The sequence below is a fragment of the Gouania willdenowi genome, chromosome 18 (genome assembly GCF_900634775.1).
Source record: "Gouania willdenowi chromosome 18, fGouWil2.1, whole genome shotgun sequence".
Lineage (NCBI taxonomy): Eukaryota > Metazoa > Chordata > Actinopteri > Blenniiformes > Gobiesocidae > Gouania > Gouania willdenowi.
The window spans coordinates 15,408,895-15,434,226 of NC_041061.1; the positions used below are offsets into that span (position 1 = coordinate 15,408,895).

Below are 25,332 nucleotides of genomic sequence, written 5' to 3' on the forward strand. Positions count from 1 at the left end.
TGCCTTTAGGGCAGCCTCTCTAAAACAATCACGCATGGTTTCAGCTCTCCGCTCGTTAAAGACGAGTGTTCACATGGGGTGTGAGATGGTGTGTGTGTGTGAGAAAAAATCATGTAGGGCTACAGATATGTCAGTTCCCACAAGCAATAAATAGCTATCAGGTGTTGAAGGGCCTATAGACTGAATATTTAGGGTACTTAAAATATTTCACAAATGACCATTAATAAAAACGTTTTAAAATCTATAATACCAATATTTTTTTTTCAAGTTCTTTTTGTGTTTTTAGTTTTCCTTTTTAGCAGAAATTATATGAATATTACTGATACGAAAAGCGTTCCATGTGTATTTTCATTTATATACATTTATAAATGTAATGGTTAATTAGATTACTTTTTTCTTTCAAATGCACTTAAACATGTTTCATTATTGCATTGAATAAACAGTTGTAAATTGATTTTAAATCTACTTAAAGAGGAACAACTTGTAAATTAATCTGAGTTTGTTTTTGAACAACAGAAATTTTAATTATATTATGGCACGAAAATTTTTATTTGAACTTGTGTTGACAATTAGCTTACCAATTTGTCGGTCTAATTAAATGACAATGACGTTTTCCATTGACAAAAAGATTTTTAGCCTCATAAAGGTGAAACTGAGGGCTTTTCATCTCCCCAGAGAGGACTTCTTGTTCCTTCTGTCGTGTGGAATAATGAGCTGAATGTTTTCCCAGTGGGACTTCAGATACCAACAAAACTTAGTCTTTTTTCTTTATATCTAGTGTTCATTTATTGCATTTCAACTATTTATATATATATTTTTAGAAAATAGCCCACGAGAAAGAAAGTTTTACTCATGGCTTGCTTAAGCCCTTTTTCGGAGGATTTAATTAACTACGTTCTATGAAGGGACAGTTGGATTTTTTTAATTAACTTGTATTAGTTTGACAAAAGATTCATTTGCGGATTTGAAACCCAACAAAGAGTAAAAGCCCACTATAATCCAAATTGCTGTAGATAAGGATTAGGAGTGTGTAGATGCAACTTTTTTACTTCCAATACGATACCATTATTGCAGCCTTGAGTATTGGCCGATATTGATCCGATACGATATCCGCACGGGTCATACATGCTTTACTTTTATTACTTATTTTGTGCTGTGGAATGTTAGAAAAGGCTTGATCAAGTGTCATTACTCAGAGAACAATATTCCGCAACATTAGGTATGAGGAAAAACTGACCCTTTTAATATTAGAATCAGAATGGTTTTATTGAACGTTACTTGGTGGATTAACCAATTGTTACATATATTTTAACCTTAAACATGATAATGTTCTACAATTGAATGAAATAAATAAATCACAAAACTCACATTCATTATTATCAGAGATTTTAAATGAAGGCCGATATCCGATACTGATTTTTCCCCTGATGTCAGACCATTATCTGATATATCAGCTCCTTGTCGGGACACCCTTAGTAATGGTAATAGTAGAATTGAATTTAAAAGCTGTACAATTTCCACAAAACTCATCAAACTTATTGTACTTTTGTAATGAGGAAAACAAGGTGTTGTAGTGGTTAGCATGTCTGCCCCAGGTCTCACATATTCACCCTGTTTCCTGCGACCATCCAAGAACATTAGGGTAAATGTAGTCTCACAATTTCCCATTGGACTGAATGGGAGTGTAATTATCAGTCTGTCAGTGACCTGTGATGGACTGGTGCCCTGTCCAGGTGCGCGTATCAAGATCAATACGACCTTGAATAGAAACAAGCAGGTGAGAAGAGGAATGAATGAATACATAATTTAATGCATTTTGTGGTGATTTATAAACACAAGCTTATGTCTACCATGTATTACTTTTTACAAATCGCTCTCCCTAAAATAATTCCAAACCAAAAATCCCTCCCACTCATGAGTGCAGATGGAAGGAAAGGTCACACATGGACTCCCGGCTCTTCCTGTCGGTCACAGCATCTCCTGCTTTAAAGTTCAGCGTGAGCAAAGGTGCGTGAAGAGGAGTGAAGAAACATCTGTGCTCTTTTTTTATTTCAAGGCTTCCTTTTGACTTCATCATGCATTTTCAAACACAGAATGCTGTCCACATTATTTCCTCCCGCCATCATTGAGTAATGCGGTTTTCCTTTAAAACCGAGAACATGACTGGAGCCTCTGGTGCTAAAGGAAAGTGAATTTTTTGGCAGCCACTGTCATCTTTGGCAGCTCGGTGGTACCAGCATCTGTTTCTGCCTCACAGGAGGAGCCGAAGGAGGGAAACAGATTTATTTTTCACTTTTGAGAAAAAAAATCGAGCAAAATCTTGCTCATAGCTTCTTGGTGATGATGACCAAGCAAAATGTCCATGTTAGTCCCGATGCCACTGTTCAGAAGATGATTTTTTATTTATTGTTCAATGCCTCGATGCAGACAGGAATACTTCCCTCCATCGAGAACCGTGTGAAGCCCAGAGTCCAGAAAACTTGGCTCATTTTCAAATGAGAGTGTATTTGTGCATTTATCAGTGGGTTCTGGCCGCCTGTGTTAAATGATTGCCCTGCACCCGCCAGTTAAGTCCATCTTTGAAGTCTAACGTGAAAGGATTACCAATAAATGTATGATAACAGTGGTAAAAGAAAATGAAAAGAAAAATACTCTCACTGATTGCTGCTTCTTTAATTTCCGTTTTTGAGTCCAGTGAGTGACTGAAGCAATGCAGGCTTTTGCTAGTAAGTCAATAGAAATCAGTTTTCGGTATTCAGACACAGTCGCTGCCAAGTTCAGTTAAATCAGGACGAGCTTCTATTTAGATGCTTCATTTTTAGCTTTTCAATACAAACTCAACTTTATTGAGAATTTGGTCAGATGCTTTGTGAAAGAACATTGTCAAACTTAAATTGGAACAACAAATGCTACTGTGACACTCGGAAACAAAGCATAAAGCCAGCAGCTGTTTGGCTTAGTTTAGCGTTAAATAAAGATGTGAAAAAAAAGCTGGTTTGGCTTTCTTCAAAGGTGACATAATCCTCCTGCCAAAGTCTGTAAAGCTCACTTAATAAACAGATTTGATCTGCTATGTGTAATCCATACAACACACTCGGATGTAAAAGTGACAATTTGTGCTTTAATGAGGTATGTAAAATTTGCTATGGAAGCAGTAATTGACTGCCAAGAAATACTGTAAGGTGCCACATAACCCCATGATAAAAGTACAAATTGGAAATTAGGTTGCAGTTTCCCACTTTAATTGTTCAAACTAAACTGAAGGAAAGTATCGTGTTTTTATTTAAAAACACGATAAAGTGTGTGTGTTTCAACAGTTTGATCACTCTAGGTAATCATATTTTAAATATTGATCAAGCTTTACAAGTTTAATAATCCTATGAGGTAGAATCACAAGGTTGACATTCCCAAGATTCAACATTTTAGCCTTTGGCACACATGTTCTTTGAAACGGCTTACGCTACAGTTGCTAGAACCTTTCCGCTGAATTAACATCTTTGAGCAACATTAGAAAATAGGTGTGTTCATTGGAGGCACTTTATCGCATTTGGTATGGAAAGGGCTGCTCGAAGGGAACATACTGTATTTTCAGTGGCTAAAAGTTTTTTTGTGCTATTTTTATTTTCTTATGTACAAATTAATATAGCACCAACAATTACCTTTTATTTTAAAATCTTAAATATTGTATTTTTCTAACCCACTTAAAAAACATCCTTAAGTATTAAAACCTTTAGTTAGATAGTTTTTACTGGCATTCATACATACACACATCATAGGCGAATACAATGATTACATTTTTTTGGCTCGACTTTAGGGTTTAAAAATAAAAGCATAAAAACATACAGTAAAGTGCCGACGCAGGATTAGTGTTAGTTATTGCATTGGATTCATGGTAAGTTATAGATTATTGCACTTCTGTTAGACTTATCGCAGTTTAAGAGTCTTATGCACTGAGGAATGCCATAAGTTCCAGAAAACCTTTTAAATTCTCCTAAAAAAATCAATAAATTTTGTGTGTAAGCCTTATTTACAACTTTTATACAACGATATGGTGGATAAATGTATTACAGGCACTTTTTTTTTATTATTCATTGACTATTACAAATGAATCTGTAGTAATATAATTGTTCTGATAAAGTAATAAATGTATGCAGGGTTTTGTCTCCTCTCAAACATTAATTTATTGCAAAGTCAACCCTTGAGTTTAACTGTTGGTACAGTCCTGAATCGTGAGCAGTACGTTTACTAGCATTGGTTTAATGGGTCTGTAGAGATAATCTAATACAAATCTCAGTTTAGATTTTTTGCAGGGGGAAAGGGTAGGTAAATCACTTAATTGGCTATATTTTTTATAAAAATGTTTGCTTTGAGGTCAGACGCTAACCACTTTCAGATAAAACCTTTGCTTTTAGCAACACACCCACTTCCCTGTCAAATATCTCAAAATTCTGAAAGAAATCTAAAATCCAATTTTCAGTTTCCGGACATACTTTTAGGGCAGACAGCCACTACTGTTTCTAGTAGATTAGACTTTTCCACTTCTTCCTGTTTCATTCCATCCAGGTGCATACTGGGAACGCTGCCATGTACATCCCTCGGTGCACAACAGTACAGCGCAGCTGTGGACGCCACCTAAATTTGACTCCTCTTGTCGTAGCCTAGCAACGGCGGGTATTAACGCTCACAAGCTGGATGGGTGCAGTTCTGGTGCCAGAGGCAGGATGGGCGCCTGGTTGCAGCTCATTGGCAGATGACATTGAGTGAAAGCTGGCATTCTGAGATTAGAGGATCAGATGCTCACAGCACACTGTGCAGGAAGTTGTATAAAATGTAAAATCAATGCCAGGAGAGCTTGACAGGTCTTCTTCATTTGATGTGCAGATGTAGAACGATACACCACATGTAATACTGTGCCTCATTACAACAAGTCCTCTTTAATTTCTGCTGATAACTTGTAAAATACAAGCAAACCAGAGGAGTATTTCAGGAGTATTTCAGAAAAGTGGTTTCAAACCCTTGCTTCGCTTAGCAATAAGAAATTTAGCAGAGTTTATAAAGCTGCTACACACGATTATTTTTCATTAGATAAAATAATAGTGTGTTTCATAGATCAATAAATCAGCATCGTTTCCTTAGAAAAGAAAGAAAAATGGTTGAAATTGCCATTTAAAAGTTTGTTGAAGTTTCCACATTTGTTTCGCGCAATGCATTGTGGGATGTGGAGTCCCTTAGACAGATGCAAGTTGTTTTTACTTCATTCTTACCGTTATTTCTTTTTTTTTTTTTTTGTCAGGTAAAAAGCACAATGATTCGCTTGACTCTTGTTTTGTTTTAGTTTCATTCCTGTATTTCCCCGCGATATCAGAATGAAGTAAAAACATTAAATGCATCTGTCCCACAATGCAATGCGTAGAAATGTCAACAAACGATTTCAGTGGAGATCAAAACAATCTCAACCTTTTTCCTTTGTTTTTGGAGTAAAAGATGTTTGATTCATCGATCTATGAGGCATACACTATGATTTTACCTAATGAAACATTATAGTGGGTAGCTTTGAGAAAACATTAGTTCTTGCGTAAACCATTCTGAAAGTCACCTTTAGTTGTTTTGACACACTACTAGGCAGCTTTTAATCTTCCAATTTTAGCGCAGGTGCCACATAACGTAGTCACTGCAACTTGCAAAGAAAGTTCCAACAAAAACCATAACCACGCCAAGTAATCTTAAAACTGCAAAAAAACTCCCCAACCTTTATTTTAGACTTGCTCGTGGCTGTTTAGCGAATACGTTACTTCTCCCCTGATAGCATTGGCAGCTCTGCTAGCCTCTGTTTGTTGGACTACCAGATGTCTCGCACCACATGCTTCAAACACCCTGATTCCATCTCTGTGCAGTTGTTGATCCGATCTGTTTCCGTACGACACAACCTGCCTCCTGTCTCCCATCCATGTAACTTTCATCTTCTCTGTGCCAGGTAGGCAAGCGGCCTCGGCAGTCTTGAATTGTCACCAGGTGACGTGCAGTGTCCATCTGGCATACGTTGTAGTGGGCCTGGTTGAATGAATGCGCACCCACTCCACTGACTCCTTTATGGTTCTCAGCAGTGGTGCTGTCCAACTTTGATACCCCAGTTATTAGGGAATTGAATTCCCCACTGTGGAAACGCCCAGAGGAGAGGAAGAAAAAGAGATGCACAAAAAAAGTGTGAAATCTGTGGCAGCGTTACAACACATACTGCACAGCCCACCACCGCTATATTCCCTCTATGAACGCAGGTAAAAGTTGTTCTAAAAGTAAATAACTGCTAAAGGATTTGTAGCCGGACACTTGAGGTTAGTGTGTGTGGATTTAGTTTTTTTTGTTTGATGAAGTATTGTGTTACATCACGTTGAAAGTGTCTGAAGGTCATGTAATCAACACCATGCCAGAGATACACTTCACAAGGTGTGCATCATTCACTGGGGGTTTTCTTTCATCCCAAAAACTATCGACCGCTCCCCTGAATTTAGAGGGCTCCTACTGGATCCAATCACAAGGGGATTAAAGTGGAAAAGGGCAACTGGGATCACTTGGATTGCAGACCCCTTCCACTTCAGCCAACACTCAAGCAGGGATGAAGTGCATGCGCAGAGACGACCCAGAGGGAGAGAACGCAGAGGGAAGGCAGAGACAGGGAGGTGGCATACTTTGGATTCCCAATGTGAGTCCGGGGAATCCGAAGTGAGGCCAGATGGCACAGGCCTGCCGGTCTTTGGGAATCACAGCATACGGCGGCGGGATGCATGGCAGAAGGTAGCGGGAAGCAGTGCCGGGGTCAGCTCTTGATGTTGGACGCTCCCCGGAGCGGTTCCTTCCATCCCTTTGAACAAGAGAGCATCGCCACACGACTGCTCCGTTTCTTTGCTTAATGCGGCAGTTGACTTCAAACACAGCGTTATTCCCCCCTGCCCAAAGCCTCCTGAGCTCTAAACATATGTTAGCAGACCTGATGAAAACGCGGTGCCAATAACATGCCACTGAGCACTCTGCTTGGGCATATGTGTCCTGTTTTTGCCGCAACTTTCATCTCATACAATTTCATTTGACTCACTTGTGAAAGTGACATGTGGAAGCTACGTCACATGCTCCTGGCTGCCTGTCATTGCGGTGTGCTTTGCTATAGAGCGAAGCTCAATATGATGGCAGCCAATTATATCCGTCAGGTTTTTTGAGACAGATGTCCAATATAACCTGGTTAGCGCTAATAGGGAGATTTTTAAACAAGAGTAATTATTCATCTCTCGCAGCCCAGCAAAAGAGACGGATGCTAATATCTGATGCTGAATATGTGTGACAGGTGTTACCACCAATTTCCCGCCGTCTTCTGTGTCAGCCCCCACAACGAAAACACCTTAAAACACATCCCGACCACATTGGAGTGATCTCGCACATTTTTAACACATACTCTTTTGACGTTGGGAGAGGAACGATGCTCAGCGCACATACTGATTATCTTTCCCTATTTCAGTCTCAATAACAGTTTTTTGGAAGCCAAGTGTGGCACTATGCTTGTTGTTGCATCTCCATATCCGTGTTTAGACTCGTTCTTCTCATTAATGGTCCATCTGTCATCTTGGCAGAACCCCACTGGTATAGATTTAGCTATGATTAACATTTAATCTATATGATTTTCTAATGAAAGCAATGGTACAACACTCAAAAATGATTGATTCCTCTAGTTTTTAATATCATCTCTAGTTGTTGAGGATGTTTTAATGTGTGTTGATGAGGAGTAAGATTGTTTGCTTGTTTTTGCTAAAGAAAAGCCAAATAATGAACAGATCTGTGTCTTTGATTGTTTATTATATCTACATATTTCATAAACAACATTTCTCCATATTTCATATATTGTCTTATTTATTTACATTCTTTTGTTTCCTTCGTCTAGATTATACTATTTATTAAAGAAAGTAGAATGTTTACATCCTTTTGAGTAATAAAACCAAACATTATTTTGCGAGATTGATAGATTTTTTTTTTTGTATTTTTAATCATTACTGAACAGATTCCCCAAATAAATTGATTCAATTCACAATTGAGTTCAATTTTTGATTCGATTAGGGACATTTCAGTCACACACCAATTTTACTTGAATACGGAAAAGATTCTCAGAGATCCAATACTGTAAATAGTAGAAAGTAGCTCTAACTTGGTGTAGAATTCAAAATATATATATTTACATTAAGAATTGAACCCATGCAACATTACACACGGTTGGAAAAACTTATTTAAATGACAGATTTTAGGATTTTGTTAAATGGAATCAGGCCTTTCAAAGAAAAATCGATTCAAATCGATTAAGCAATTTTTTTCTTAACCCAGCCCTATTACATGTGAACATATGGAAAGAAGAAAGCATTTTTGGCAAGGCAAAAGCCTCACTGACACGCAGGTAACGTTTCCAGGTTGTCCATGTACAAAAACTCAATTTAGGTCAACAAGTTTGTCTGAAACCGGTCTCCCTTAAGAATGACATCTCATTACCTCAATCAGACTATACCTGTATGGAAATCAAAGACAATAAACTGCAAAATCATGTAGTGAGAGTAACAGCAGTTACTTGCATCATTATGGCTGCTTTCCTTTACTTTGGGGGCATTTCAAATATTTAGTTTCCTGATCTTTCCCAACTGCAGTAGGATGTGATGTATAAATGAAACACTGAAGAGAAAAAAAGAAATGCTTGATTAGTTGAGAATAATCAAAAATACTAACAGCAGCATATACCTGTACATGTTGTGTGTTAGAATGTATGGATCACGTGAACATAAAATTACGTTTTGTTTAATATTAACTGACATTCAAAAGTTCATACCCAAAACACTGAAACTAACAGATTTTTCTCCTGCTGCGTAAAAAAAAAAGTTCAAAATGTTATCACAGAGCTTTACAAAAAAATAACTTAAGACATGTACTGTATGTGTTGCACTGGTCTATATGCGAAACAAGGATCTGGAATCTTCCATAGGCTCACTGAGACATCTGCTATACGTGGTAACATGAATAGAGAGCTATTGGCTTGGGTTCAAGCATCTAAGAACGGCTTTGTGGAAGAATCATAGCGCTGGTGTTTACGGTCGATGCTACCTTCATGGCCCCCACAAGGAGGATAATGAGATACAGTTGTTATCAGTGACAGCCGAGGGCCGAGGAGCTCCACCGGCCTGGTGCCTCCACTCTGATCCTCCCCGAGTGGGAAAAGAGATGAATTGATGCTTATGTTTACTTGAATGCCCTTCTAATTGCTTTTTTTGGGGAAAGCACAGACCTTAATTTGTGTTGGATTTGAAAATGTCTCCAGAAAAGAACCACTGGCCTCTGAGCTGAGGTCGGTCAGATGATGAGATGCTTGGAAACACATCTACGGACCACAGTAAAGAGAATACTGACCTCAACCGATCAACTGTGAAGTTCTGATCCCCAATGTACCTTTGTATGAACTTTGACAGACTCTCTTTCACTCTTATTGCAGAGCTTAGACCAAGGGGGGAAAAAAGCAAATCAGCTGTGGCACATTTTACCCAATTTTAATGCTGGAAGTGGCACAACATCTTAATTGATTTGTTCCAATACCAGATGAAGTGACTCACGAAAATCTGCAGTATATGCCCCCAGATAAGTGCAAAGAAATACCATTTCTGCTTTGAAGGGTATCCAGCAATTATTTGTGGTATTTGTGGACAAACGCCATTGTTCATGGATTTTAGGGGTTGAATCAGAGTCCCGTACAGATGATTTATGTATTCAGCTGGATATGGGGGAGGATAAAATGGGCAAATTTCATCTGGCTGTAGAAAGCTCCTGCCCAGCAGGCCTAGAGGAGGCTTAAACATAAGCAGGACTGGTGCCAGGTCCTCTCCTTGGCCATTGTGCTTTAATTAACCTACATAGGAGCTGCCTGGCTAAATGTGCAATGATAGATAAGGCCCCTTGGATGATTGATTTATTTACTGCACATGCTAGTGATTTCCATAACATTACTAGCACAATTACTAGCCATATGAGGCACACAAAGTCATTAATGCTCAATGTATGTACGGACATGGATGTGCCAGCATATGAGGTGGAGATCAACGCAAAAGTTCACATTTTAATAAAAAATGTCATTCAGAGTTTAAACCAAGGAGAAATCGGCAATCGTGAGCGTCGTTTTAGTGGACGTCAGCAGAGTGATGATAACATTTTGTCAAGAGATGGTGAACCTGCGACTTTTCGGAGACAATGTTTTCCAAAATCACTCCAGGATTTTCTTTGTCAAGTGATGTCTGGCAACGTCCCAACAGCAGTCTGAGGCTGTGATTGCAGCAGAACGTCTCCATCAGAGCGCACTAGAAGGTATCGCTGGTAATAAAATGGGCACTGCTGGCACATACAGGCGGGCGTGTGTGTGTGTGTGTGTTTTCACTGGGCCATTGTTCCATATGTGCTCCACCTGCGCCTCTCAGAGACTCGCGCCAAACACACGGCCGGCAGGCTCCACCACCCTTGCTGATTGGGAGTTTCCATGGCGACGCTGGAAGCCGGTGCTGAAAATGGGGGGTAGCGCTGTAAATCTCAACATGGTGTTTTTTTAATTTAGGAAATTGGCAAAGGAAGTGCAGTAAATGAATCGTCGTTAATAATAATTCACATATGGGACAAAACACAATTAGGCTGTTTTTGGCTACGGGCAAAGAGAAAGCAGTTCTTTCTAAAATGTGATCTCATCTCATCAAAGGCACTTCAGCTTTCCCAGTCGTCCTGAGTGAGCAGATAGCATGGCTCTGTCTGATAATGGTGTTTATGGAAATAATATCACTGAAGATTATCATTGGACACAAAGAGCCCACGAGATGGAGACATCAATCATGTAACGATGACCCATAAATTGATTCTTTATCAGCTCATGCAAATGGATGGACAACTAACAGAATGCTCAAATAATTGTGTTCTCCCTCCGGGGGAAGTTCACCCACTACCTAACACGGCTTTGTTTCCTAAGTAATTTTTTTCATAAGTTGTTTGAAAAGCTGAGAAAAGCTGCAAAGCTCACCCGTAGCTTTTAATAACACGATGGCCGCCATCCAGCTACAGACGAGTGCTGGGATTGGCTGATCCCTTCACACCCTGGCACCTGGAACAGCCAGAAGGTCGATGTGCATGCGTGTGCTTGTCTGTGTGTGTGTGTATGTGTATGTGAGACAGAGAGAGGGTGAAAGAGGCTGTTATTGGTGGCTGCACTAGTGAAGGCGTGACAAGACGAAAATCAACGACCCTCACCTGCAACCGAGTGAGAAGGCAAATCATTAAAAATGGTTTCAGGCCGAAAGCCTTTGCATAAAACCCAGCAACTTTCAATTTTTTTTGTGTTAAATTCAAAGTTCTTGGCTGAATTTTTGGTATTTACAGCAGGTGTGAGGAAATGTGCGAGTGATAGAAATACTGTCCCATGTGAGATTGTCAGGTTCCTGGAAGACAAAGCTGCAGTGCTGCTCACAGCACGGTATGGTGACCCTCGTATTTGGCGTGATTAGCACCCCCCCCTTCCTGAAAGCGGCTGTGCAAATATGATATGTACATTTGCATGTTTGTTGTCATTCGTTTCACCATTAATCCATAATCCAAACTGAACCGGTGGAAAACAGTGTGGTGCTGCTGTGAGTTTGATTGTTCAGCTGTGGCTGCAGGAGCTCTCAGTGCAAAATTAAGCTTTTGTGCAAAAATCTCCACAGCAAAGAAGATGCTTTAAAGCAGCTTTATCAACTGGTCTGGCTCTTGAACACACCTTTACTCCTTGGATACAAGCTGGGACACAGAATGAGGAAAATCTTTAAATGCTCAAATATATTGAATTCAAGCCTAAAAATGTAGTAAATAAAACAAAAAGATCAATTTAAGAATGGAAAGTCTTTACCAATATTTAAAAAAGTCATCTTCAAAGAAAAAAACAAACACGTTGTTTGTTCTGAACTCTTGGTGTAAGAACCTCTGCTTTAAAGTGTTCATCAACCTTTCAGCTTCATTCAGGACATAGGTTGCGTCCAAATAGTGCCTCCTATCTCCGTTGCTATCCACTCTTCCATAACCCTGTGGATGACGTCATAGGGTTAGGGAAAGGAGAGGAGTTAGGGAAAGGCCAACACGTTTGCTTTGACAATCAAACGCACTTCCACTAGGTGACGTAATAATCTGACAGCCGCGAATGTTAGTGACGTCTGGTGAAAAAACTACAAATTTCTGAAAATAGACTAAAAGCTCACTTTCTGCTGATATGATCTCAAAAATTCCAAAGCTTGAATGTAAGGAAAACAGGCTACGAGGAACAAAAGTGACACTAAAAAAACGTCACATTGACAATGGTTGCTCACACTCACCTTCCACTCAAATATGAATTATGTTGAATAACACATAATGTGGCTAAAAATGTCTCTGATCCATTTTTCTTTCACCACAGAGTGTCTGTTATGTCAATTATAATAATGATAATGTCTTGCATATCATAATATATGGGTTTTAGATGATTTATTTAAAGTTGTTCAAGACATATTATTGCTTTGGTAACTTACATGATCGCCATTACTTATTGTGAGTTTCTGGGAGCGCTCCTGTGTGCGTTTCCCTTTAAATGTTGTCGCCGCAAGGAATTGTGGCTCAGCATTATCCTCCTTTGGTAAAGGATGCATCACTGTTTCCTAGGCTAAAGGAGGTAAAAAAAAAGGAAGCATTAAGTCTTTTTTCCTGAGCTTAAAGAGAACTCGGACACTTGTATCATGGCCACCACTTAAACACTTTTGGGGGTGAAGGAACAGTGGATAGGAAAGGGGATAGGAGGGACAATTCAGACTTCTGGTAGATATGACCTTTTGGAATAATTGAGAATGCAGAGCAGCAACAAACTGACCTGCAAAGGAATTATCCACTGCTCCTTTTCGTGTCCTGCAAACCCAACAGCTTGAACACGCCTGGGTGCTGCCTCACAAAGGCACTCCACACAGGAGGCCTATTAATCTTCCCAAAACTTCAAAGAGGAAATACACCAATGTGGGCCCCTGAGTCTGGTGCCCAGGACCCACAGTCAGGGGTCAATCCGATCCGCGGATAAAATAGATGGGGGTGGGAGGAGGGCAGGGGACGGCGTACCTGTGCCCTTTAGCAGATGCCAGGCTGAGGATGGCTCTGCAGAGTGGAGAGGATCAATCCTTGCGTTAATGGCCTTCACTCACATCTGTCATCCATTTAGGTGCTGTTTAGGACGTCACTTGCATCTTTGTTTACCCTTCAAACCACAGACCATCAGAAGGAGCCAATGTATAAGGTTTTAATGTGATCCTTTGATTTGAAAGTAGATAATAAACATGTGGCATGTGGTTGCGAACCATTTTTAGGAACTTTTTCCTGAGTAAACATAAACACAACAGCTTGTTTAACAACAGTGCATTTTATCTCCAAAAGCTGCAAATTGTAACAAACTAGCCTTTTTTTTTTAAGTACTACAAATAATCCCCTGCTCATTAGCTGAATTACTAATATTTATTTTGCTGCATAATTATGAAATCACATTAAAAGTGCTCCTGGTACTCCCACATACAGTGAGTAGAACCTAAAAAACAGCAGTAATGATCTGGTTTTCTGGGCTGGAACTACAGTATATGAATTAGATCATTAATCAATCAATTTGAATAAAATAAAGGTAAATTCATGTTTTTGTTGATTCTAAATAAAGAACAATGTAGCTAGCCTAAAAGCCTCCCAAGTTCTTCCATTTATACTCACCCACATGCTACTTTTTTCAAGGTCACGAGGTCTTTGAGACATAGTATAGACCTCAATAAATCTAAGGTATTTCTTCCGCAAATGGGAGAATGTTCACACAAACGAATGTCGAAGGTTGAAGTTAGTGCTCGCAAGATTGTATTTGACTTGTAAAAGTTTCATGACCGATTTGGCAAGAAATAAGCAAGGATGGTTCAAAGGAGCATCATCCTTTTTATCTTTATATAAAATACCTCCCATTATAATGCAAAATGTATGACACTAGGTTAGACTGGGATGTTCAAAGTTAAATTTCAGATATTTGAGGGAAAAAATAATATTTCATTATTATTGATTTCTTTGCCAGACAAGGAAGACAGTGATTTGCTTGACAGCATTTTTGTTCTGGTTTGTTTATGCTGTACATCTTGTTATGTCGTCACTTCACAAACGGTCCGTTTGGTCCTTATTCGGGTGTTTCTGTGGAAAACTACAAAATCAACATCTGTCATGGTTTTGGCATTATTTTCAATCTGTGAAAACACCAGAAATGTGTTGGGAAGTTCCTTAGGCAGTGTGTTTGGGGTCACACTGGTATCAGTAGTGTATGAAATACACTACTGATACCAGTTTAAAAAACGTAAGGGATCGTCGCTTGCATCTTCATTCATCTAGTATGTATTATATGTAAAAAGGGGACCATGTTTTTGTTACCTCATTGCCATTTGAGGTGAACATAGATAAGTATTGTAAGTAATGTTGATTTTCATCAGTAAATGGAGTATAAACAATCTATTACAAGCAACAACCAGTCTCAGAGGTGAATTTGTCAAATACATTGTTGTTCTTTGGCAAAGTGTCCTGACCCCCAAAAAAGAAAAATACAAGTTGATGTTATTGTATCCCATGAATCAGTTCAGAGTGTATGAGAAAAAGTGTTGACAGAAGTGCACGGCCTCTTTTAAAGACATTTGTCATTAATCAAAGCACAGAGGACCAACTATATCTGTTATCAAAACCTTCATCATCAAAGATCAGTTTAATTTATTACTTGCCTGAAATGACACTTGATAAAAATGTCACATCTGAGACGATATAGCTGTCTTTTTTGACTCTTTGCAAAGTTAAACTTTAGTCTAAGGCTGTGATAACTATCATATTGAATTAATGACAAGACGAGAAACATGCTTCATAAAATCAGATCCTTCATAATCATCCTGTTACTGTACATTTCAGGGTCTGTTGCCTCTTAAACTAATAGGCCCAGCTCTGGTTTTTCAAAGTGTGCGAGGCCCTGTCAGAATCGATGTAACCTGCTGCGGCGGCTGCTCTTTTCACCCCTTGGCCGACGAGAAGCGAACACAGAGCTCTACTGTGCCTCAGTGGACATTGAAATTCCCCCGACGTTTGTACAGTGAATTCCATTTCCTTGCCTTTTGATTCATACTTCTCCTTCCTCCTCATTTTCCCTGTGAAGTACCTTTTTGTCCCCTGATTGAACTTGGGTGAAGAATTGCTTGGAAAATGGAGGCTGGGGTCAAACAGAATGGGTGAACCCAATGACTTAAGATGTGGAGGGGGCCGTGAAAAATGGTGGCATGCAGTGATGATAAAAACGGACCTAATAAAGTCTATAAATGATGGCTACCTTTGTAGTATGACTTGGCTGTGCATACAAGAACAAATGAGTTTGAGAGAAAGTTAATAATAAAACCATTACAGAGCCAAACAATCTGTTTTTAAGAACAGTTTCAATTAAAAAGAAAAACCATCTTATTAGGTCCTAATTAAAAGATGTAATCCAGACTAAAAGGATTCACAATTTTTAATCCCAGTTTGATTTAGCAAACAGACACCTAAAAACAGTAGCTGTGTGATGAAAAAGGAAGAAGCTATTCCACACATTACTGCAGCAACCTCAGAAGTTTGACTGCTCCCTGTCTCCCCAGCCAATCAGAGGTGTCCACGCTGACTGGCACGGTCAGTTCGGAACAGCTTGTACTTACAGTCCATCTCGGACTGGATGCGGTTTGTGGATTATGGGATGAAAGAATGCCACTGACTGTGAAATTGCCTGATTTTTATCGGGGATGTTGGAGGAGCAGCTGCGCACAATCCTCTGCCCTAATCTCAGAGCTGGAGAGGGCACTGCATTGGGCAAGGCGGGGGACTGCAGTGTGTGGTGTGTGTGTGTGTGTGGAGGTGGTTTGAGTGTTTATCTTATTGGTGATAAGTTATTCTGGTGTTGCAGGAACAGTGTGTGTAGAAGAAGCCGAGCTCCAGCAGTGCATGGGAATGAACCAATCCAATGAGGCATCAGCTCGTTTCAGCTAATAAAGGTGGTCATTGGTTAAGAGCAGGGGATAACAAAGTTATTGATGCAATGACCATAATCTAGTCCATTCAGTGTCCCGTCATGCCTGACTTTAAGGGAAAACTGTTAAAAAATCTTTAAATAATGACTTTATTCAGGGACATATAAATTCAATTCTAAAAACTTCTCTTCATTTTGACCTTAGGCGTAAACTGGTGTCCTTTGATGGGTGTTCTTTACCGTTTTCAATCCAGTGGCACATGCTCACACCCTGTTCAAGATAAGCATGTATAAAGAATTAATTAACGTGTTGATCGCTGCTGGTATAATGAATATTTTTCTTCTGGTAATCGCACTTTAGTCCATCATATTTATAGATTTTGGATAAACACAAAATCATTTATTGAAGCTTTTTTTCCTGACAGTGTTTAATGCTCTAATAAGACCAGTACAGTGTTGTTCTTTTGGTCACCAGTTTATTACATTGCTAGCACTACTGAACTGAAGTAGAAACTCAGTTACATTCTAGAAAAATGTGCAAACAGCTGTGTGTTCAGGCCCCTAAATACACGTGATATCTGCCCTTTTGAGCAGCCAAAAATAGTTTGAAAAAATCGTCAAAATAATGACTTAAAGTTATTGTTCAGCTGCATAATTAAACCACTGATTCACTTTCGTATTCAGTTAGTCATATTCAGAACAGGTAGAATGATTGACAAAGATGTTGTTACGGCAAATTTGCGGTTGACCTCATTTGGAGACATGATTTATTGCTCTGGTTGAATGATGGAGTCCAGGCGAGGCATTGATGATTTTATAAAAAAGGTTTATTATAAAAATAAATAAAAAAGAGTATAAAGATTGACAAAATTAGTGACCGCCCCGGGCGGACGTCCGATGACAGAGTGGCACAGTTCTAACTCATCACGTATATATTCCCTCTCAGTCCCCCTCCCTCCTCCCGCCAGGAGATAAAGAGGACAGGGTGGAGGTGAAAGAAGAGGGTGAAAAGAGACAGTTTCTTCTTTAGGTCAAAACAACCAGTTCTCTGGTATCTCCTGATTGTCGTGAGTGTTGGAGGTGTGTGCGTGTATGGTGTTTGTGTGTATGAATGGATGTGTATTGGGTGTGTATGTGTGACTATGCGAGTGTGTGTAGGCATGTGAGTGTGTCATGCTTCTGTGTCTGAGGGATAAGATGTGTTTTGGGAAGCTGACCTCGAGAAGAGAGCAGAAAACATGAGACAGCAGAAATGAAGAGTCTCAACTTAAAGCCTTAAAAAGAATAAGGTCTATGAGTAAATATGTTAATAAACATAACTAACAATTTTGCCCTGACAATGTCAAAGAGTTGTTTGTCATTGAATATGAGGCCCAAAACGGTTCTCACCGTGGTCTTCTTTGGTTGTTTGCAAAGCTTTGAGGTAGGGCTGTGCGGTATGACCAAAAATGTATATTACGGTTTCACGTTATTTTTTTAATGCATAGTTAGGTGTTCACAGCATTTTCTACTGGTGAGAGAGGAATTACTGCAGTAGATTGACTTAGGATGGTCTATTTTACTGTCATGATAAGTGAATATTGTAGAATAATTCCACACTAGTAGTAATACAAGTTTGTAACAGCAGCCCAATGGCTCTTTGCCATGCTAGCTTAGCTTTAGCATTAGCTTGATTTCTAGCCTTAAATGCTGCGTACTCAGTGGTGTGGTGGTTTCTGATGGTGAATAAGGTAGCGTTTTGTTTGCAGCTCCACCAGGACTTATTTCCACTTTATAGGAATTACAAATTGCGATCCTTTGCTCTCTTTTTTTGTGTATTACTGCCTAGCTGCCGGCATGCTAAGCTAACCGTGCCTCCGTGTCCGTGAGTGTTGTTCTCCTGTAGCAGAGGCATGCGCACACAGACACATGCTCACATGCAGCTTCAAAGCTTTCAATTGTGTCTTTCTTATCCATTTACACGTATGATTTACACTGCAACTAATGCCAGAGCGCTACTGTTTACCTTCCTATTTAGAAGCGCAACGTTGAAAAGGGTCCGGTCTGAAATGCAGCGTAGCGTTCCGAAAATTGTGTAATCAAATACATCGGTACGGCGGTATATTAAAAATTCACATCATAACAAAAATATAAACTGGTATTTGGTATGAACCGGTATACCGCCCAGCTCTACTTTGAGGCATGCCAAGATAACAAATGGAAGTCCAACATTCCTTAAAGAGTTGGGTTTGATAATGTTTTGGCAAATTAGGTCCCAAATGCACCAAAATTGCACCGATTATGTTAATAATTAGATCACAGCTTGAATGAGTGAAAAGGGACATTGTTTACAACTAGGAATCTGTTACCTGTCTGTCAAGAGACATGGTCAGCAGATGTAAGAATATATTTAGCCTTTGGACACAGTAAAAGATCAAATGTGGGTGTTTATGGATCGATTATAAGTGGTTGTTGTAGCACTGAAAAGTATTTTAAATATGAAGTAGCTCTTGCTTTGCTTTGATGGAGAGGTATTATGTGAATCATATTAGTTGTACTCCCACGTTTAGATATTTGCCTGGAAATGGGTCATAAATGATGTTTCCATTTTCCACAGTGGTGATCTATTCTTATTTGTGATTTACATTACATTGATATGGGGAGGATTTGGTGTCAGTGAATGTACTGAGGGAGGATTAGCGATGCAATTGCTCTTTGATCCCTCGACTTTGATGTGGTGCTGCCCACAAACACGAGCATGTTTGATGTTGGCGACACATGCCACTGAAGTTCTCCATCTCCTTGTCTCTCTGTGACAGGGGAATCGTTCCTTGTGGTGCTGCTCAGATATTTGCATACACAATGATTGGAGGCCTATATCTCGGTGGCCATGCCTGATGCACGGACTGAAATCTACTCAGCAGGTGACAGGCAAACATATGCCTCAAATGCCATGGGGTCCTGAAGCCGGATCATCTCCAAAGGCTAACTGGCAGGTCTGGGTAGGGACGGCATTAATACATATTATTCACAAAGAGCATGATTGAACAGAAAAATGTGCCCGGCGTGTACCCAGCTGCTTTGTTGGCACGCAGCTCGGGCTCTGCCTGGGTTTCAAGACCGAGCTCGGATTTAGCCATGCATTCACTGAATTCCCCATGCAGCTCTTATTCATTCATTCAGGCACAGGCTGGGTCGCACCAACAAACTGGTGTCTGTGTGCGTGAGAACCCAGGATGTGCGTTTGTGGCAGTTTCTGAATAGTTTTCGTAAGTCGCAGCAAATTTAGATATTTGACAAGTACCGGCATATTCAGCACATTTTCACCTAGATCTTAAAAAGGCCTTTTAAAACTCAAACCCCATGCAACACGACAATGAAATGACTTGAAAAACATACCATCCGACAGTTGATATTTTCTGCCCCATGGTGCTTTATTTACAGATTGACTCTGACATTTCCTGGCTGATGTAAACCAAGCTCAAACATATGCTTCCTGTTTGCCACCAGGCACAGCACGACGCACCTCATTGATGTTCTCACCTTCTGCAGGAGTGTTTTTACTTTCCGTTTACATTCATAAACATGTATGGATACATCTTCTTTTTTTTTTTTTCCTCTCTACTGCTTGCCTCTGAGCAAACAGGAGGTCAGCAGGTGCTTCAGCGCTCACCAGATGTCATGGTCGCCTCAGACTGTGCGAGGGGGAGAGAGCTTTATACAGAGATATGGCTCCCTCTACAGACTAACATTGGGATTTTCATGCTCAGAAATCATTTTCTATACGAAACATAGACATACATTTACTCCAGCCAACCATGGTGAAAGCACCGGGTGAATGAAAAATGGAAATGTATGTATGTAAAATTGCAAAGACATTAGCAATAGAATGTAATGAATTAGCTTAATGATGAGACAAGTTTAAGATTAAAATATGTAAAAGGATTAAAAATGTACACACGGGGAAACATAATTCCATTGGGCGGAAAAACATATCAATCAAATAAAACTAAACCAACAAAATTCTATTTCTACTTACAAAATTCTACTTCTACAAGCATTACGCAAGGTGATTTTTCTAAGTCTTCAAACTAAGACTAGCAGAGTGTTCATGTGTGTGTGTGGGAACCTAAAACATGGCAAGGGGTCAGCCATGTGTTTTGGTGCAGTGCAAGGAAAAAAAAACAAGCTGCTGTGCCTTAAACCTGCTAAGTTTTTCAGAAGTGACGTGCAATTTTCAACCTGCAGGATTAAAAACAGACATATCTACAATTACAGCTTTGGTAGTGTATGATAACACAATAAACAACACACCCAACATGGCAATCGTTCCTTGGAGGGAAGGAAATTAAACATTTTACTTGTTTAGTGAATGTTGTGCTCCAAATGTACTAATAGCAAATCCATACATGAATAAAGTTCACATGAATACAAATCAGTCCACGTCCTCCTCTTTTCATCATTTATCAGCTGTCATCTGTTGGTAAGATCCACCCTTAAATAAAGACGCACATTAGCAGGGTTTGATAAGAAAAAATACATACATTTGAATACATACCTTTAAAGTGTATTTACTTTCAGAAAGAAATGTAACTGCAAAATAAGTGTTTAAACAGTTTAGACATTTATTTGTTTATTGTAGCATTGGAAAGTGTCATCAACATTTCACATAAAGGACTTATATATATATATCTTAACACAGACTGTCATCAATAGATCTCATTGATGATGATGATGATAGGATTGCATATCATTATCCATTTTGGAGCTCTTTAAAAATATGTATTTAATACAAATGACCTCTGCTGTTGTACTTGCAGTACCTTTAAAGCCCACTAGGGACCCATAGCCCGCAATTAAAGAATCTGATTTAGAGGATTGTGTAAAATTATAATTACATAAATATATTTAAAAGATACTGTGTTACAGTGTGTGTATGGCGTTGAAATTAGCATACATGGAATTAAATGTTTGGGTACCTGTGGTCCCCAAACTGCGGGGCCTGACGTCATGACAGGGCAAATGGATGCTAGATTGGCCTTGCTGAACCTTGAGCATGAACTTATAATAAAATATATTTGTTATTTATTATTGTAATGTTAATTTTATGAATAAACCAAATTTTATTACATTTTTTTTTTAACATTTTGTACAGTGGTTTTTAAACTTTTTTATTTTTATTTTGGAACATGCAACATAATATTAAACAAACAGGGGACTGGGTTGTAGATTTTTCATTCTTCAAAGGGGGGCGTAGCAGAAAAATTTAGGGAACCACTGCTGTAGTGATTTGTAATTGTTATCAATAGATACTAGAGGTTTCGTCGGTTTATTTTACCAATGCAGCCAACATTTAATACAACACTTACTACAACGACAGCGAGCGTAATGGACGGTGGCCATCGTCTCTCATGAACAGGACAGTTTATTCTCCTCCTTGCTGCTCAGTGAGGACTTTTAAAGAAAATAACCCGACTAAACCTCTCGTATTACATGATCTTTTGATGGAACTTGCAATTAAAACTCACCACAGTTACCCATTAAATTCAAGAAAGTATTTTTGCTAAATGGAGTAGAGGTGGCCTTTGATGGCACGGGTGTATTTACAAAATTTTAAAGAAGAAATGGACATCGATTGAATATAAAGTTAAAAAGGACATTTTAAAAGCCAGTATGTTTCCATCCTCGTAAACATAATCCTTATTACAGGTACGCTTTCAAAGAAGGAAACGTTTGTTTATCCGAACGTGGACAGAAGCCAGCAGTCCTCCATGATGTGTTCCTATTTGTTCACCTGACTGTATTCCTGCCAACTTCTGCCAAAACTCTCCCGTTGGCAGGTGAAGTGAACGTACCTGCTGTTTTCTTTCTCCATTTTTTTCAGCGGCTCGCTGTAGAAACGAGATTCCACCGGTTGGCTTCCTCCTCCACTTTTATTCACTGTAGCACCTTGGGGAGAAATGATCCAATATTCACAGCTGAACCGAGAATTGTTTAGTAAAACAACAATAAAGGACTCTTTAATGTTAGCGAAACTCGCTGGATCAAAACTCCGCTTTAGGGATTTGATTAAGTAAGACTTCCAGTTGGATTAATTTCCTCTTAGTGCAACTGGGAATGCAGGAAACTCCCAAAGCATGCAAACAAAGAGGTTACCTCTGTGCTACCAGATAGATTTTTATACAGTTACCTGTACTTGGCATGTGGTAAACAGCTTTGATTATATCTGTAAGAAGAGAAGACGTCCTGAGAGAATTCCACTTTAATTGAGTTATTTATATTGTATACAAAGATACTTTAGCGTGTCTTGAAGGAAAACTGAACCCTAAAGCTTTAGTGTGATTATATTTACCATAAACCCCATTGCTGTCCTCTCTGTTTTCGACTTTGCCGGCTTGCAGATGACTCAGCGTTTCCTGTAAAGTGAAAGATCCGTGCTTTAATATCGTAGCCCAATGTGCAGAAAGCCTCCAGCTTTTAACACTTTCTGTAAGTTCTGATTTATCAGTCGCGTTTTGCGAGGGCTGAGAAAACAAAGATTAGAACCAGGTTTTTGCGGCACGGCCATAAATCATAGCAGTTCAGAGGGAAAATATTCTACAAAAAAGTACAACAAAAATAAAGTGTAAATGAGACGCAACAAAAGGGCAACGCTAAATAAGTCGATAGACAAACAGTTTGTGGTCATGGACTTCACAGAGAATATTGTGCTTTATACATCTCTTTAATGAACTGTCAGCATAACCATGGAAAATACTCACGCACACATGCCTGTTATCTTTATTGTGGTGTCAATCACTGTTACTTTTCATCTAAAACCTGCTCTAATATCAATACATTACAATATGAACACAGTATTTTTTGCATTAAGCAGATATGACAATGTTTTCCCTCTGAACTATTTATTGTGATGTATTCACGTGTGTCTGCCTTCAGCTATACATACAGTACATGATGATTATATTGGAAAAACTACTGTCAGGCTCAAAAATATTTATTATTTAATGAATAAATGTATATGTTTTTAACATTTGCTCTGTACCACACCATGGTGGATTTAAATTGAAACTTTAAGAGACCGTTATGAGAACATAACTCTTTATTAAAAACATACGGAACATAAAATGAAATGGTTACTGACAATATTTGTTTACAAAGCCTTGAGTACTTCCCTTTTCTTTTTTTATTAGTTAATCTTTGTCTTTCAGCTCATAGCAGCCTGTTTTAACTCTGTTTCTGCTAAAACCATGTTATGAATTCTAACTGAACATAAGACACTGTGATCTTTAATTTTCAGATTTTATTTATATATATGTATATACTGTATATAGTAAGAGTGAAAAGAAAATCAATTTGGCGATAAATCGCAATATCTCTCGATTATCATATCGATTCAAAAAATGTCCAAATTGATTTTTTTAATCACGTTTTTTTATTAAAAAAAAAAAAAAAATATTTGATTGTGCTAACATGCATAGCATGTCACGTAAATGCCAGGTCACTAGGTGTCAGTGAACCACATCAGACCTTGTTAAACTACCTCACTCCTCAATGCATTTTAGCTTGGAAGTTGATTACACTTCATTTTCATAAAACATACTGGGTATTTTTATAGATGTATGTGGTTATTATTTTTTTTTTTTTAAGAATTTAATAACTTCTCAGAATCTGTCGTATAAGCAAAAGTTTGATAAACACTTTGATAAACATACCACTTGTTTTTGATATTGGTACTTGAATTACAGTTAATTACCATTTACTTTTTCTCGCAAGTTTAAAAAAAAAAAAATCATATTTCATACGTATCGTGACCTGCAAATTGTGAATCGTATCGTAAGATTCAATGCCCACCTCTAATATATAGTGATCACTTTGCAACATTTGGGATATAATGATTACGTTCAGACAAATTCAGAAAACTTCAGCTTTTTTCTCGCTATTATCTCTAATTATGGCTTCTGTCATTTGACACCAGCCTTAAATGTTGGTGGCTAAAATAGTGACTGCATTGATAAAACCTGAGTAGCTTTCAGTATTGTTGTTAGCATTATTGCTTGATACTTAATATGTAAAATAACATGGGTAAAAAATAAATGTGTTTAAACGTTTTACTTCCAGACTGTGAATACACTGCTCTTCACCTGAATTTATACGTTATATTATTCTCGCTACAGTTAAACATATAGTGTTTAACGTTCATTTGCAGTTAATTCACTAATTCCATTTTTTAGTTTAGTGTTTTTTTTCCCAGTTGATATCCTTTAGTTTTCACAGAGCTGACAGTCGTCCTGGTGGGACATAGTAATGCATGTTACAGGTGTAGCTAATAACTCATGACAGTGAAGCAGCAGGAATGATGGTGGAACGCTTCAGTCGAGCCTCCTAAATGGCATTTACCCATCATTCCCTTTGTTGTTTCCCACTGTGACGTGCCAGGATGATTTCTGTGAAGCAGGTTTCTGAAGACAGATGGGGCTCAGCGTTTCACTGTCACCTCGCTCTCATAATAATGACTGCAGCACTCTGTCATGGTCCTTATTTCAGCCTTTTTCACATATCTGTCTGATCTACAGCTGCATCTTTTCTCCCTGCCCAGTAGATGTCCTCAGTTTACCCTGATTTAATGGCTGGCACATAGGATTCTGACTATTTTTTTTTGGTTGTAATTTCAGTGTTCCTCTTTGTATGAGTCATTGTATTACATTTATTTACAAATTAGTCTGGATTGTTTTACATCTGGAGGTAAGCTTTGATGAATTTAGGTTCTGTAAGATAAAATTACATCGGAAAGTCATAGTTTTTAACCTATAGAATGTAACTAGGTAGTTTTAGTGGCCCTGAATCTGTTTTGATCAGTAAAAGACATATTTGTGCTGGCATATTATGTACAAAAATTATTTTAAAATGATTATTGTTACATATTTTCACCATATTTTATGCTTATTTTTGCCAATTTAACCACATTCACGATTTGTCATGCCCATTATTTGCCAGTTTAAACTAATTGTTCCTTCTTATTAAATGATATTACATTAATCATTGTGTAAATGAAATTCAACTTTTCCCAGTGCTTGTATAGCATCATTGCAGTCATTTTTAATGTTAAAATGTTGAAAAAACTAAAAATTATTACAAAATTTTTCAATTTCCCCAAATTATGACATAATATTTCTCTTCATTAAATAGAAATTTGTCGCAAAATCTAGAAAATTTTAAGTGAACACCCTGTTGGGACTGATATCTGTCACTTATTGCTTGAATGTTGTCAG

General features: G+C 38.5%; 1 protein-coding gene and 1 long non-coding RNA gene across 2 annotated transcripts in view; one reads left to right on the plus strand and one right to left on the minus strand.

Moving 5' to 3' along the window:
* The window catches only part of LOC114480484 (uncharacterized), a 64,310-nt gene that overhangs the window by 8,526 nt on the left and 30,452 nt on the right, over window positions 1–25,332 (plus strand). The window lies entirely within an intron of this gene.
* The window catches only part of LOC114480483 (B-cell scaffold protein with ankyrin repeats-like), a 36,272-nt gene continuing 30,969 nt past the window's right edge, over window positions 20,030–25,332 (minus strand). The window contains exons 12-16 of the mRNA XM_028474662.1: window positions 22,416–22,479; window positions 22,254–22,289; window positions 21,919–22,012; window positions 20,622–20,656; window positions 20,030–20,558 (exon numbers count right to left, since the gene is read on the minus strand). Of these exons, the coding sequence (XP_028330463.1) occupies window positions 20,641–20,656; window positions 21,919–22,012; window positions 22,254–22,289; window positions 22,416–22,479 (210 nt within the window). The 3' untranslated portion in view covers window positions 20,030–20,558; window positions 20,622–20,640. The remainder of the gene's footprint in view (window positions 20,559–20,621; window positions 20,657–21,918; window positions 22,013–22,253; window positions 22,290–22,415; window positions 22,480–25,332) is intronic.